Source organism: Odontesthes bonariensis, chromosome 6 (genome assembly GCF_027942865.1).
Source record: "Odontesthes bonariensis isolate fOdoBon6 chromosome 6, fOdoBon6.hap1, whole genome shotgun sequence".
In the NCBI taxonomy this organism is placed as follows: domain Eukaryota; kingdom Metazoa; phylum Chordata; class Actinopteri; order Atheriniformes; family Atherinopsidae; genus Odontesthes; species Odontesthes bonariensis.
Genome location: NC_134511.1, coordinates 33,402,596 through 33,418,155, shown reverse-complemented (window position 1 = coordinate 33,418,155; position 15,560 = coordinate 33,402,596). Strand labels below are relative to the sequence as shown.

The 15,560-nt window shown below is 40.0% G+C and overlaps 1 protein-coding gene across 2 annotated transcripts; it reads right to left on the bottom strand.

Moving 5' to 3' along the window:
* Positions 1 to 505: 505 nt before the first annotated feature.
* LOC142382484 (transmembrane protein 150A-like) lies at positions 506 to 11,616 on the bottom strand. Of its 2 annotated transcripts, none has more exons than XM_075468399.1 (8): positions 11,528 to 11,616; positions 7,215 to 7,495; positions 7,035 to 7,082; positions 6,845 to 6,931; positions 6,198 to 6,265; positions 3,902 to 4,029; positions 3,603 to 3,780; positions 506 to 3,037 (listed from the first exon to the last, which is right to left on the bottom strand). In XM_075468399.1, the coding sequence occupies exons 2-8, from the start codon at positions 7,277 to 7,279 to the stop codon at positions 2,739 to 2,741; spliced, it is 873 nt and encodes a 290-aa protein (XP_075324514.1). In that variant the 5' UTR covers positions 7,280 to 7,495; positions 11,528 to 11,616; the 3' UTR covers positions 506 to 2,738. The 2 variants fall into 2 exon arrangements, with proteins under 2 accessions (XP_075324514.1, XP_075324515.1); XM_075468400.1 differs by having other exon boundaries at positions 7,215 to 7,393; positions 11,528 to 11,606.
* Positions 11,617 to 15,560: the final 3,944 nt, after the last annotated feature.

Below are 15,560 nucleotides of genomic sequence, written 5' to 3'. Positions count from 1 at the left end.
TCATAACAGCACAAGTTGACCTTTATGGAGGAAATTGGTGGAGTTCCCCTTTAGTTTGTCACGTGCTCCTCTGGTCTCAACAGAGGAGCCATTTGCAACTTAACCAATATGGTCTGAATTGGCTTTTTATAAATCCGGCACTTACTTAGACTTTTATCCTTTTTTAATTGACTTATTCTGCATCCAGACTACAGCAGTAATCTGGGAAAAACCCTCTTAGTTGCTTATTTGTTAAGTTTTAAACTGACAATTATCAGCTTGGGTGGGACTTTAAACCAAGTTATCTTAGAAGTTATCTGCTCTGTTGGGAGCTGTCTCCAACTGTGCTTCTAGATAATAAAGAGATGATGATTTTTCTGAAATAATTTAAAGATAAACAAGTCCTATTCCACAACAGGAAGTATCAAAATAACAAACAAAAAACAACTCACCCAACTGTGTACAGAACTGTGATTTTTGTTTAAGGAAATTGAGTTTTTTCCAAGAAGAGTCCACAGAAGCCATCTGCTAATAATTTATCATTTTTATTTCAGATTTGAATATAAACCTCTTTCAAATGAAAATAACTAAATGATAGACAAATCATACATATTTACAGAATTTATAAAAGGAAACAAAAATAATTTGTGTTGTTTTCAGGGATTTCTTGGACGTCTCCCTCACCGTTCTTTAGCTTTCAGATTCAAAGGACACAGGAGCGGTACGTTGAGTGTTCAAGACATGTACAGTTCAGGCAGCCTTTTGAAATACAGGGTCCTCCCACAAAATGATTTTTAAAAAAAAGAAAAAGACATACCATTTTGACAAAAGACAAAAAAAGTAAAGAAATTAACATATTTCACCTTTAAAAGTAAAATATTTGGCATGTGGAAGATGGTGTTAAACTGTTTCAACCCTGACGTGAGGGCGCACACGAGCTGCCATTTGGAGTCACATTGTGACTTGATTACAGTATGTTGAAATAGGCTACAACCAAAAGTAAGCTGAAAACCGTGCACTTCTACCAATTCATACACCTACAAGAGAAACTCCAGTGGATCTCAGTGTTTTTGGCAAAGTTTGCAGAACACAGAATAGCTGCAGTCCCACAGCAAGAGGGAAAAAAACAAGGAAAACTGTTGCGTGATCATGTAGACACGTATGACACACAGTTGTGGGGACTGAGCTGAGCCCCCATCATGTGAAATACTTTCCTCCTCAAAGCACTGTGACACACGTTGAGACTTGCAGCTTTACCTTCTCAAACGTCACACACGCAAAAGATAAGAGGTAGGAGACACGACCTTTTTAAAAACGTGTATTGCTGGCGTCCAGTATCTGAAGTACACGAACACTATGCAGAGGGCAGAATACTTTTTGGATATGTGTTATAATGAAACATACCTCAGTAAGAAACTGCTTTATGAAAGCTGTTTAAACTAAACTGTGTGGCATTGGTTAGCTTTAGTTTGAGCAGTGTTGGTTTGTGGCAGTCTGGTGTTACGCTAGTTCACAAAAGTAATAATCAATATCAAAGAGAAATTGGCAGCAGGAAATGATTAGGAAAAGAAAAACAACTCAAAATGTGACACTTTTATATTTACAACCTGTATGGTGCTGTTTTTTTTTTTTAGAACTCTTGACACAAAACTTTTCTCTAAACTCAGATAAGGCTTCCAAAGGTCCAGCCTGGAATCAGATCAGCGTGTCGACAACTAGGTTCCTCTGTAAATACAATAGTGTGATTATAGCTATATGTTCACACACCCACTTGTTATATCATCATATGTCTGTCACTTTCTCTATTAAACAACTGTATTGGATTAAAAGGTGAACTCCAACATACTGAAAAAGGCATTATTCACTCCAGTGGAGCATAACCTATGGATGATTGATGGTAGTTATTGCATCAGACGTGACATAAAAAAGTTACTGAAAAACTGTCAGAGCATGCAACATGTGGTGCCGGAACAAAATGACACAAACATGGTAAACATGAGTCTCAACAACAGGAAAAACAAAAAGAAAAACATTTTTTTGGGGGGGGAACTATGTTAAACCGACATATAATGTAAAATTATTAAAATTCAGTGCAATCTACTAAAATGGTCAGGCGAGTCTAACGGTTTTAATACCTTTCGGATAGTTTACGCCCCATTGATTAAAGAGGCTGTATTCCTACAGCTGGTGAAACATACTTTAACTATACACTTCTCAGACATTCAATATTTTCTATTTACTAAAAAATCCAACATAAGTTTTTGTTAATTGAGTTGGGAGGTGAGTCGTGCAGAGATGAGCAAACAAAAACAGGAGGGCCAAGCAAAGCATTAGGCAGAGGAGTCAGGGTAGGGGGCAAAACGTTGTGGTTTTTAAGAACTTTCTCCTTCCATCAAGACACCAGTGACACGGTTAAAAAAAACAGTACTGTGATTCAGGTAATACCCACACTCTCATGCAGAATTACCCCCTACAGACAGCCATCTTGGAGAACATTCATGGTTCATGTGCTCAGGCTGGCTCCATACATTCAAACCTCCTTCCAACATACCACTCACACACATACACACACCCACAAAAATGTTTTTTTAACTGAGTGTAAGAAAAGACGGTACAACATTACCGATGGTTGGTTCAAAAGTTAAAGATAAAAGAGCTTGCTCCTCCTCCAAATGCTGCCTCTGTCATCTTGACTTCCTGTCGGAGCCCATGAAGCACCACCCCAGTGCCGTTTCAGAGCGCCAGGCTGCGCTGTACAGCTACAACATAGCAATGCTCTCTGGGGTACAGTTGAGATGTGTGGATGTGCTGCTTCCTCCGGGGGACTTTAGACCCTTAGTTGCCCCGCCCAGCGTCGAGCCTCGCGACCCGGGGCCCATGATGATCCCCGAGCCGTGGTCGCTCTGCTGCAGGCCTGCCATCATGGTCTCACGGGAGACGGTACCAAACTCATAGGTGAAGGTACCATAAAAGACCAGGATGTCCACGGTGAAGACCCACTCGCAAATGGCTGCAGCGTGCTGAAGGATGAAACTTTCATGGATGAAGAAGATGCCACCTGGAGGGAGGGCGAGTTAAGGAGCACAAACATCTCTGGTGGATCTAAGAACAAACAGTGGCACAGGGGGATAAGATGCTCGATGTGCAAGGATGAGACTTCATAAACACCTTCAGTCTCAGGAAGTGTGAGTTAAAAATATGATCAGGGTTACACAGGAATTTTCTGCTCAGCTCCATGGAAAAGATGGATCTTAGTCTTGTCCTTAACAGACAAGAAGATAAACAGAAAAAGAGAAATGACATTAAAGGAATATAACACCCAGAGCGGGTTCCCATTCTGAAAATGCCACGTTGTGTTAGTGATGTGAGGAGAGGCACAAAGCCTTCCAGTCATTGTTGATAATGACGATGAGCTGATGCTTCATGAGAGATGAAAGTGAGCACAGCCACTCCACTAAGCCTTCGTACTTTTTATGCTTCTGATCACGTTAGACTGGCAAATTCTGTGAAATAACTTAATGAGAGCAGAACAAATAACTTTCAAAACTCCTGTATCAAACACCACACAGTTCAGTGCATTACTCTGCTGCACGGGCAGCACCAGAGGGAAGTGCAAAGGATACTGAGGACGAGGAAGATCATGGCTCCGAGTGCCAGAGCCACCCGGAAATGGGCCATCCAATAGTCAAGGGTGGTCACAGCCACTCGGTAGGTGAGCACACACTGCAAGCACACAAACAGCAGCCCAGCAGGGAACGCAACACCGGCCCCCACATAATGAAGTGATTTGGCGTGATCAACCTGTCAGATGGAAACATACAAGGTAGAGTCTTAATTCTTTGACACTGATGGTCAACGAATACTGAGTCACCCTGTTTGGGTTAAGTGTATTTAAGTCTGTGTATTCATTATTTATGTTTACCTGGAAGTTTCCCACCATGACCAGACCGACAGCGTTGGTGCAGCCAGACACCAGAGCGATTGTGTTGACCCAACATTGGTGACTGTGCTCAATCACCTGGGCGTAGCGCAGAAAGCACACCATCACCACTGTGGGGGTCGGGGTGGGATGGGGGTCGGGGGGGGGGGGGTGAGGTGAGGTGAGGTGAGGGGTGGGGACACATGAGTATTACTGCAGCATTCGAAAACCAAATCTGTAAATAAACCTGCCGGAGCATTTCAACAGGAACCTGTGATATAAAAAGGTATGCATTATTCATTTTCATAAACAGGGAAATCATACATTTGGATCACTTTGATTAATCTTTCTTTGTAAGATTTATTCAGAACACAGTCCTACTGTTTACAGTCTTATAACAGCTGATTAAAATCGGTGGCTTTACTCATTCTGCTGATGTTAAGACTATTGGATTTGTCTCACTAATATCTCAGGATGGGTTCTATTAAATATCTCTGGCTGCATAAGGTAGTAGTGTTCTTGGCAGGCAGAGCATCAGAGTTTGAAAACTGTAGTCCTGCACGCTGCCGTCTGTTGCAGTTCATACATCCACGACACCCGACCGTTAGAACTCATTTTAAGGGTCCAAGCTAAAGCATTCAAAGTCCTCTGCTTTGTAACAGAGAGGAAGTCTACAGGATTACAAATCCACAAAATAATGACAGCTGGAAAGAAGTGGAAATACATCAGAGGAGTAGGTGACGTGAATGATGAAGTGACGATAAAAACAGCAGTAGTGAGGCAATTAAGGGCAGAGGAAGGAAACTGGGGCAAAACTGTGATTAAACAAAAAGAATAATGTACAAAAGTCATGGAGGGTGTATATGTGGGAGAGGACAGAGGGGGGACGTGGAAGGAAAGCTGCACTCATTATTGATCAGATAACAACCATGTCTGCAGCTCCTGGAGGCTATTGGCTGACTTCTGTGGGCACCATGCAACATTAATACATGCGGAGTGGAAAGAGGAGACAGCTCAGCTCAGCTTTATTACCTCAATAAGAACATTACACTATCATTACTTTAGAGAAATATGCTCAACTCCCTTGTTGCACATTATAAATTTAATTTCTGTGTGTTTATGTAAAATATGAAGCTGGAGTCTTTGGCGAGAAGCCGTGCTTCACATAAAGGCTATAAACACTTACGACTAACCTGATTGCGTACAAAAAAAAAAAAAAAACAACGTGCAAAACAGTGACACTGAAGCACACCTTAAATAAATACTTTATCTTTGATTTATTCATTATTATAATTCTGTGCAAGTTATGAGCCAAGAGCACTTCTTCGTGGATGCAGTGACTTCCTGGAGTCTTCTCTACTCACCTGGAAACATCACAGATAAGACAAACCTGGGGCAATAAGCTATGCTCGGCTAAGAAGTGTACAAGCACAGCCCCCGAAAAAAAATTGATGTACTCATCAATTCTAAGGTTTTACATCCATAACAAGATAAACAACAAACCATTAAATATTACAGTGTTGGTATTGAGTTTAAAAAACTTTGCGGGAGCAGCGTATGAGGAATAAAGTTCACTCCATAGCTGATTTTGCACACAAACACTGAAGATATTTAGGAGCGAGTGCGCACAATTTGGTTGGGAATTTTTCATCAAATCCTGGTCTCACATGTGCTTCACAGCAGGAAACCTTCTGCTGGAGATGCCCTCCCATGGCTGGAAACGAGAGAGGGTGGGGGGAGACCATCTATAGCCCAGTTTGGAGGTGGAAATGACTGATGTTTTTAGTAAAACACATTGAGTATAGCAGATGAGGACACTAAAGGACCTAAAGTAGCAATAACTTGAATTAATTGCTTTCTGTGTGCCGTTAGCAGTCCATCATGTGTGGGAAGTTTGGCCCATTCTTTACAATGTTGCTTTATCTAACTGAGTTTATGCACAGCTCTCTTAAAGTTATGCCACATCTTTTCAGTTGGGTTGCTTTAAAAGAAGTACTCTCACCACGCTTTGATTCGTGTTCATCTATTCATGATAAATGCATCATTTCAGAGCATGGGCTAATTTCAGAAGGTTGTATAAATCCAGACACGAGTGCAAGTGTAAGCCGCTTAGTCAGTGTGGCTGCTGTGGCACCACGTTTACATTACATGGGGATATGTTTAGTTGACACATATCAAACCATCTCCACCAAAAACAGAGTGCAGTAAAGATTATCTTAACTTAAGTTAGCAAAAGCGTCACTGACATATTAGTGGTAAATAAATCTGAGTTCAGTTTCAGGTTTAGCCGAGGACTTACCCATGAAGGCGCCAACGTTGCCGATCAGGCTGAACAGGCAGCTTTCAGGAGGGTAAGAGCCACATTTACTGTAGGGTACAAAAACGAAAAACAGTCAAATATATGCAAATACAATATTTCTCCAATCTATGCGTCTCCTACATAGTAACTCTCAGTCGATTAGAAGTAAGGAAATGTGTAAAAACTGTTTGGATAATTACACAGTAATATTCATCATCTGCTACATGTGACTGCTGACTTTTACCAAACAAACACGTTGTTCACTTTTTGGTTGTGTTTACAAGTCCAGAGACTGTGATGCCTTAACTACAGTTCCTGGTTTAGAAATGTGGAAGCTCCTGGTTGTGATTATTTTACCTAAATTTAAAGCTAAATATTAGTCGAGCGTGTAAAGACGTATACATGCAAACACAGCTAAAAAGACTCAGTCTGTTTAAACAAGAGGGCTTTTGTGCTTGCCTGTTGTTAGAGGCTTACTTGCGGATTACAAAAAATTAAAAATGCAAGTTATGCAGAGAGTGGGTTAAGGGCCGACAAATTTGCGGCTTAACAAGAAGTTCATTCATGTCTAAGGGCCTCCGCTTACAGAAAATTGCTCAAATTATCACTAGAAAAAGTTTTTAAAAAATGCAGCAATGAGCAGAGACCTGATGAGGGGGATGTCCTGGATGGTGCAGCATGTCTTGGGGAAGCCTGGTCGGGGCAGCTCCTCTGTGCACGTCACATTGTAATACCTGCAACAGGGACACAATCCATCCAGATATTAAAAAAAAAAAAAAAAAAAAAAGAAAAAAAACATGCCTATTTCATCATTTCAACAAGAGCAAAATATCATACCAGTTCTCCACAGGACACACGTGGTGATTCATCACAGCCATGGCATACCTACAGGACCAAGAAAATGCCATAATTGACAGTAAGAAAGGTCAAATGTCAAGCCCGTGTCCCTCCGTCATGTACACCTGGATACGTTCCGTTTAAACGTGAGCATGAATGGCACGGAGAGCCTCGACTCACACTATCCATATTCCTGTGATGGAGAAGGCAGACAGGCTGACAGGCAGGACGATCCAGGCAGTCATTGGGCTGGCAGTGTGCTGGCTTTATTCCAAGCATGGGGTGAGAGGGGAGCTTCGGGCTTGAGTGGCAACACAGCAGGAGGGATCAGGTAGGAGGTGGGTGGGGGAGCAGGGTCACTAATACACAGGGAAACACACACGGGGAGGGGGGGCATAAGAGGACAAAAAGGGAAATGGCACCGCTCCTCTGCTCCACAGGACCCAGCAACCTACAGCAACCTAAAATATGGGGCAATATTTATATTAAATACATGTAAAACCATTCAGAGTAAATACATCTCTGTAAATAAGAATGTGCTTCAGCACTTTGTGATTAACTTTCAGGTTTTCACTTTCCTTCAGTGTGTTTAATTATTAATCAGTAGTTGCCTACATTTTTTTTTTTATGTCAGCTGTATCTCACTTAAAATTCAACATGTACTGCAGCTGCAATCCAAGGATAATCGTGCCTCTACAAAATAACACAAAGCCCCGCTGCCCCTCATCTTCTGTTAGAGGATGCATTTTAAGAAGGAGCAGCTGACAGTCAGCCGATACAGACCAATACTCTGCGCCTACGAGACAGAAAGGAGCATTTGTACGCTCTTAAAAAGAGGGGAAAAACAAAGAAAACAAACAGATCAGAGATTTCTACAAAGCCGTGCATTTATCAACACATTCTTTGCAATAAACTTGGAATAAAATCTACCAATAGTGCTGCAGCTCAGACGGCAGGTGATGGTTGGCAAGTCAGAGCTCTGAGTGGACAACTTGGACTTTATCAGAGTTGAACATCAGTGCAAACATCATAGAGAGAAGACCTTATTGTTTACAGTAAATTGAAACCGCATTCTGCTGACGGACTTCACTTTGAGCAGAACATCTTCTTCTGTCTCGTCTTCGATAAAGAGCTTTTTTTAATGTGGACTTTCCCCCACAATGACCACAGCATTGTACATTTAAACATGTCTTAAAAAGAGATGAACAGTAACGTGAGCGTTAAAAGATGCCGGCAGAGAATAGTGTGCCCCGTGGAGAACGAGCGCTTGGCCAAGGTCAGCTGTGTGGTGGAGGGAAGCACAGCACAAAGGCAGCTGTATCATTTTACAGTGTACAGTTACAGGTTTGTCCTTGGCTAGGAGGGTATTTACAATTAAAAAAAAAAAAAAAAAAAACTACACACAAAGAAAGTTCAAACCAACAAAACATTACTGTGATAAAATTTTTCTATTAGTATCAGTCTTACCTAACAGCAAAGAAAACGTTTTCCATGGATGGGAATATTGTTTCACTACTTGCTGCGACAGCTGATGCATGTAAGAGCGTTTGCTGTCATGTCAAAAGGTATTTTGTACACGTTACACCCTTTTTTTTTTTTTTTTAACTTAGTAACATTATACAATGACATGAACCTTCTACATTATTCCCCAAACGGGTTGTTCACATTTCCTAGTGGTTTGTAAGTGCTAGAGAAGCAAAGATATGAGAGACGCTTTACTTCTTGGGTGGTTTCACTCATTCACACACCTGTTGCAGCTGTGTATAAAATTAGATTTCTATTCTATAAAAGGTTTATGTGGGAGTTTAAAAAAATTAAATATGAATACATTTTCGGCTAATTTTTTGCTCCCGGGCTCCTCCTTACAAATAAACCTCTGTGTGAGCGCAGCATATGCAAAGCTATACACATGAATTTGTTGTCATATTGAAGGGGCCACACAGACACCATCAAAAGCCAACTAAAATGTGAAGCCACCATAAAGCTAAATGGCTTGGAAACCAGAAAAAAGTCAATGTACCTCAGAATGAGTCAGAAGCAGAATGATAGTTGTAAGGTTCACAGACTTATCTAGTGCTGCTTTAATCTTTAGAAAGTTCTCTTTCTTCATATTTTAAGGACCAAAAGCGCAATTGACCCTAAGCTTTGCTAACATATAAATTTACGTTACATTCATAATTTTTCTCCAGTATAGAAGTAATAGAAGTGCTGATGCTTCCATAAAGATTGTTCAAATAAAACTTATTACCTACGCAGGTAGAAGGTATATGCTTCTTACTGATCTGTGCGGTGCTGTAATATAGAGACTCCCCCATAGTTTATGATGGCATTTACATCTGACTAAATAGTTATTAGTACAGTAGTCCGACCAAAACCAAACTTTTAAACACGTTTGTCCAACCAAAATTTCACAAAATTGAGCGTCTCAAAATTGGACTTGAAAACCTCAGATAATGCGGTCGGGGATCGAATCCCTCAACATGTATAGACTCGTGTAAAACTTAAGCTGGCCTGGCCCACCATATCTGTTCCAAAGTTTCATCTTTTTGCATCTTCATGTAAAAGCAATAAAGTCTTCACCACTTGTTAAATTCCCAATAAAACTGTTCTTGTGTCAGATGGCCAAACACATCAGAAACTAGCCCACCGTGACTGGGTTCCATCCTTGGGTTGACTGCTCAAAATCCTGATTTTATAACCAAATCTTTATCCGACAAAAATCGTCACAGCAGTAAGACCAAAACTGTGCAGTAATGTGGCTACACATACACGTACCTTCATCTCACACAGAGAAAGTCAGAAGTGGCGAATGTCTTGAACGTTTATCCGTTCAGGTGCTACCAGTTTCTTGTAAAGCAGTGCATGGTACTTTAATCCTTAATCTGATACTTTAATCTACTGTGTCAGGAGTCACCAGCATATAGTGTAGTTGGTTTTTTAAGGGAAGGAATGGTTAATGTTAGAGTTAATTATTCCAAAATATGATGCCAATTATTGATATCCCCCTACACTAAAGGATAATTACCAATTTGCCCCAATAACCAACCCTCATCTGTCACATAACCACCATCCTCTGCAAAAACATAAGTAAACACTTCAGGGACGAGTAGGCTATGCACACAGGTCACATTTGATTTTTATTTCTTCTCACACCAATTTATTCAGAGATAAGTAACCTTACAGGTTTTCTTTCAGACAAATCAAAATACTAGCAGATAGTAAGTACGTACTTTTCCTTTGAGGTGTTGTTCATGGTTCACCACTGAAGCCTTTCACAAAATCAAAATTGATCCATTCTTACTGATATTTCTAGTATATTTCTACACGGTAGTCCCTAGCTTTGAGAGAGTGTGCAACATCTATGAATAAAATATTGTCATATGTAGGGCTCTGAGTGAAGGCCAGCACACACACTGCAAACTGTAGATGGTTTGCAATGTCGCACTGGATAGTGAAGCTTGGAAAGTAAAGCTTGGAAAGTGACAGCTGTGTTATGACATAAATGCAAATATAAAAACATGCCGCATGCAAGGGGCGCAAAACAGCCTCCAACTCGATTCATGCATATTGAGAATTCATTTCTGTACAAATGGTGGCAACACCCTGGCAAGGCTGTCACCTATGGATGGATTTACAGTTGTGAAAGTAATCAATCTGCCCTTTTCTCACTTTGATGAAAACAAGAATTTACAATAGGATGAGTATATATAAGTAATATAACAGCGGTGTCATTCAAACAGCACAATGTTTGCTCCTTAGTTGTTCATAGATTGAAATGAAATCCGTGCCTGGTAAGTTTTCACACAAAAGACTATATCAGTTCTGATGTCATCTCTCAAAGTTTAAAGCTTCTCATTATTTATTCTAGTTTTAAGCACCACTTATGTGTGCTCAGTGCAAGCACACAACATTTCTATATGTTGCTTTAAAGAGGAAATACAATTCTACTTCAATGTGACAAGTAAGCAAATGCATAAAACTGTCATAATATGATGAATAACTGGTCAACCTTTAGTTGTGTATAATTCCTCCCTCTCTCTACGGAACAACCAAAACCCAGGATGCAAATAAAAAAGATAAGTAGTGTTGTATATGGGGGGGACACACAATATCCTTACCCCCATTGCCATAAACACCATTTATACGCCACTGTACTTAAAATTCTCAACACAGATATGACCATGCCTTTTCTGTATACACCTGATCATGTCTATCCACTTATTTTAAGGCAGGTACTTAAGCCAAATGAACTGACTTTATGAGGCAGCTCTGCTGCTTCCTCTCGTGAACCGGGAAACGGTACCGTTAGCATTGTTAGCTTAGACCTAGCGAGCTAGTTAGCTTGCACTTTACCAGTTGTCTTGACTTGACACTTCCCTACATCTTGATTTCCGCTAACTTATACGGTAGGCTAATAAACGAGATGTGTTTAGAGGTGAATAACATCAAAGATACTTAGATAGCTAGTGCACAAAAAATGAGTTTACACCTACCTTCCACCTGCTTTGCCCACAACAGACCTCAACAACCTTGGTTTCCCTTTAAAAACACCGTTTTCGTAGCAAATGATGCTAGCTGTTCAACTAACTTCCGGTAAGATTTTCAAAATTCAATGATAGATTTTTTTCTTCTTTTTTTTTTTTTTTTTACAGGAACGTGGAAATGATCAAATAATGATTAATTAATTCATTTATTATTATTTTGACAATTCCCTCCTTTCACTTTACTACTTTAATACAAATACAAATATACAAAATAAGTTGTGCTGAGCTATCAAATTGGACCAAAAATTAATTCCTATAAACGAGAGGACATGAGTTGGCAGAATGCCTCACACTTAAGTTAATTGCGTTTTTAAGCCATTAAAACAGCTCTCTATGCTTTATTTGATATACAAACGGTTTATTTCCTCATTACTCTAGCGTCCTTTAAACCTTATGTGACAATTCCACATTAAACCTTTTACTTTTACATAATCTCATATTGTAATGTAAGTAACTTGACAGAGCCCTCAGTCAAGTCAGGCCCTGCTGTGCGACACCTCTGGATTTAGTTCTTGGTGAAAATATACCATGAGAAGTCTGCTAACATGTTTACACCGTCTTTTTAATGGATTACTGAAATAAAAATTCCATAAAACATGTTGCAGGGGACATTTACATTCAAATTTCCACCATAGTTTTCCCTATAAAACATCTAGATATGACCTGGTTTGCCTTAAGAATGCATTTTCTGTTCATTATGTCAGAACACAACTGAGAGACATTTGGACTCTCAGTAGCCAGGTTTTGCACAGGTGTTTCTATCAACATTGATGACTGGTGAAACAGATCAATGGAATTAAGCCATCTCTACTCTGAAAATATCCAAACCTCCCATGTGAGTTTCATTTCAAACTTTGGAGTCGTGAGTTTTTATGTTTTCATAAACACAAAAATCTCAAGAAAGGAGCAACTCTGAAAGCAAGTGCAGCGTTCAGATAGCGCTCAAAATGTCAAAGTTGTTTTGTTGTATGCTCTCTTCCAGATATTTCCTCGTCATCGCAACAAAATCGACGATGTAATCAACAACAATTAGCTGTGACACACAGGATTCCAACCAACAGACAACAGCTGGCCAATCAAAGCTGCAGCTGGAGGGAAAGATTTAGTTTGATGTAAAAAAAAAAATAAAGCTGGAAGAAAAAAAGCTTTTCAATTTATCAATGTAACCTTTCCAGTTCAGCTGTTGCTACGGGCTATGAAAGTGTGACACTGAGCACTGTGTACAACACCCGGATCTTGAAACCAAGGAAGCTGAGGATGGATTATGCGCTCCTGTCTGTTTCCTATTGTAACATATAAAAGTGTTTTGTTGGTAAAAGATGTCTTTTGTGACACATTTCTGTCAACTGCTCTTTCTTTAAAGGTCTCAAAATCAACATGTCTGTAGTCTCCCGTTTGTAAAAACTAAAAGGAATCTTGAGGGGATTAACTTATAATGCACAAACCTCCAACACAACTGTTGAATGCCATACCTTCATTAGTGATCGTGATACCACCATCTGCTGGAGAGAGCAAACTTTGCTCTGCTAGTCATTCATTTATGTGCTTTAACACTAATCTGCCACTAAATTTAACACTAAAGTGCCAGTGTGGCTCTTTGTATTGCTGTGTCTTCTGAAGGGTTTCGGTATCACATCACCATGCATTTCAACGCAGTGTAAGACAAGTCAAATGTACACGGACACATGATGAGCGTGCACAGCCATGTTGGGGTGCTGCTGACCTATCCAGGGTGTCTCTGTCAACTAAGAATGGCTCCAGCATCCTGTGAGCACGTGAGAACCGATGTAGAAAAGAGATGATCTGGTTCAGAGAGCAAAATACTGTAAGAGTCTATCTTTAGCATGGTTATTTATTCATATTTCTTTAGTCTAGATAACTCCTTTTTTATCCTTTGAGAACACATAAGTCAATGAATCCCTTCTTACTATTGTTGTATTCTGTTGGACTAATCGACTGAGCAGAGGGTTCCTGGTGAGAATCCCGACCGGGGCCTTTCTGTGTAACGTTAGCATGTTCCTCCCACATCCAAAAACGTGCATGTTATGAGTGAGTGTGCATTGTGGTTTGTCTCTGTGTGGCCCTGTAATGGACTGGCAACCTATCCAGGGTGTACCCCGCCTCTCGCCGAATGACAGCTGGGATAGACACCAGCCCCACCCCCGGCAACTCTGAATTGGATTAAGCGGGTATAGAAAATGGATGGATGAATGGATGATCGACTGAGCGCTTCTGGTGGCAAAGAGCAGTTCTTACCTTGCATCAAATTCTGAAAACATGGATTTTCAGGGGTAAAGAACAGCTGAAAGGATAAAAAAAAAAAACTTTCTTCATGTTGTACCTCATTGCTTATATTGTCATAAAATGTGAAGTGTGAAGTTTGTAGACAGCCATGACGCTTAGTGTCTCCATAATCTCATAAGAGGCAGTCAGGCCAAACACGAGCATTTATTGTTGCTGAACGATCTGTGTTTGGATCTCCCAGCTGTGAATGACAGCAAACTCCTGAACGTACAGGAGGAATTAGAACCTAAATTGTCGTTTTACTGAGCAACTTTGAAAAGAGTTCACCAATTTTGATCCATGTCTCTTTGGCATATTAGTGACTGACAGGAAGCTATGGACTTTGAGACCAGATAATAAGAATCACTGTAAAATGCAAGTAAAGAATGACGTCAATAAAATTTGACTTGAAATTTGAATTTACAGTTTTCATTTTCCGGGGCACAATAATAATAATAAACAAAGGTAAAGCATTTCATGAGCAAGCCAATCTGCAGGGGTGGCTGCCAAACTGTGATAAACTAAAATGAGCAAGATCTATTACTAAGTATTTTTGTCCAAATGTTTTGGATGTGGATGGTTTCAATTAACCCACAGAATATGTTTTAGACTGACAGAGAGAATAAACTTAGAGTTCAATCTTGCATCATTTTGTTTTTAGAACTTCTGTGAAATAACTTATTTAACAAGTGGTGCTAACAGGATAATGACACCAAATGTTCCTTCATTTTCTGCTCCCTGAGTCAGTTGTTTGTTTTAGTTAATGCTTAACTCTGTTTGACGGCAAATGCACTAAGCGAAGTCGGTCAACACCGCGGCGTTTAAAGTATGCCAATGTTTGCCAACATTAACCACAAAGAAGACATAGTTACACTATAATAAGTAAAGCTGAAGCAGATCATTGAGAGCACTGAGTAGAAGTGCATTTTATTGTTTACATCATCAGATTTTGTTCACCAAGACAAGGACTTTCAAATATTACATGCTGTTCACTTTATGATCTGATTCATTAAATATGTTAACTTTTTATTTTGATCTTTTTTCTCCAATGTGACCCTGTGGTTTCCATGACAACTCCAGTTCAGCTTTCATGACCCACTACACTAACAAGACTAGCTTAACTCTGGCAGCTGTACTTAAATGTAACAGCTCTAATGACTTAAATATTTAATCATATTAATTCCTCATGGGTGGCTGGCACAATAATGGTAAATAAAAGCTTATTGTACTCTGTGCTTGATGAAATCAGCCGGCGGTCTTGCACAATGCCATCTCTGCTCAGTTTGGGCTGTTAATTGACGTGCAGGGCCATAATCTGACAGCCAATAAGAGGATTGAGTTGCAAGAAAAGTTATATTACATACAGGGTTTCGTTCAAGTTAAATCCCACCTGATTAATTCATTCCGACCTCTTAGTTAAGGTAACACGAAGGGTCACAACCTTACAGCTGATGCTTCTATAACAGTAAAAGAGAAAAATGATTATACAACACGTCTGAAACCCCCTGCACCCCTTTCCAATTGGGAAGTAGGCTAATGCTTAAAGCCCTCGTCTTCATCTATGTGTCCACAAGCCCTCCTTTGTTCCCTTCACCATAGAAATTTTAAACCACTGTAGAAGAAAACAACCGCCCCCCCCCCTAAAAAAAAAAATAAACAAACTGCATGAACAATATAGAGACCTCCTACATAGACTTCC

Coding starts and splice junctions, on each gene's coding strand:
- LOC142382484 (XM_075468399.1), bottom strand. CDS start 7,279: ATGACTGCCTGGATCGTCCTGCCTGTCAGCCTGTCTGCCTTCTCCATC. Junction 4,030..6,197: donor CAACGTTGGCGCCTTCATGG/GTAAGTCCTCGG, acceptor CGACCCCCACAG/TGGTGATGGTGTGCTTTCTG. Junction 3,781..3,901: donor TCATGGTGGGAAACTTCCAG/GTAAACATAAAT, acceptor TCCATCTGACAG/GTTGATCACGCCAAATCACT.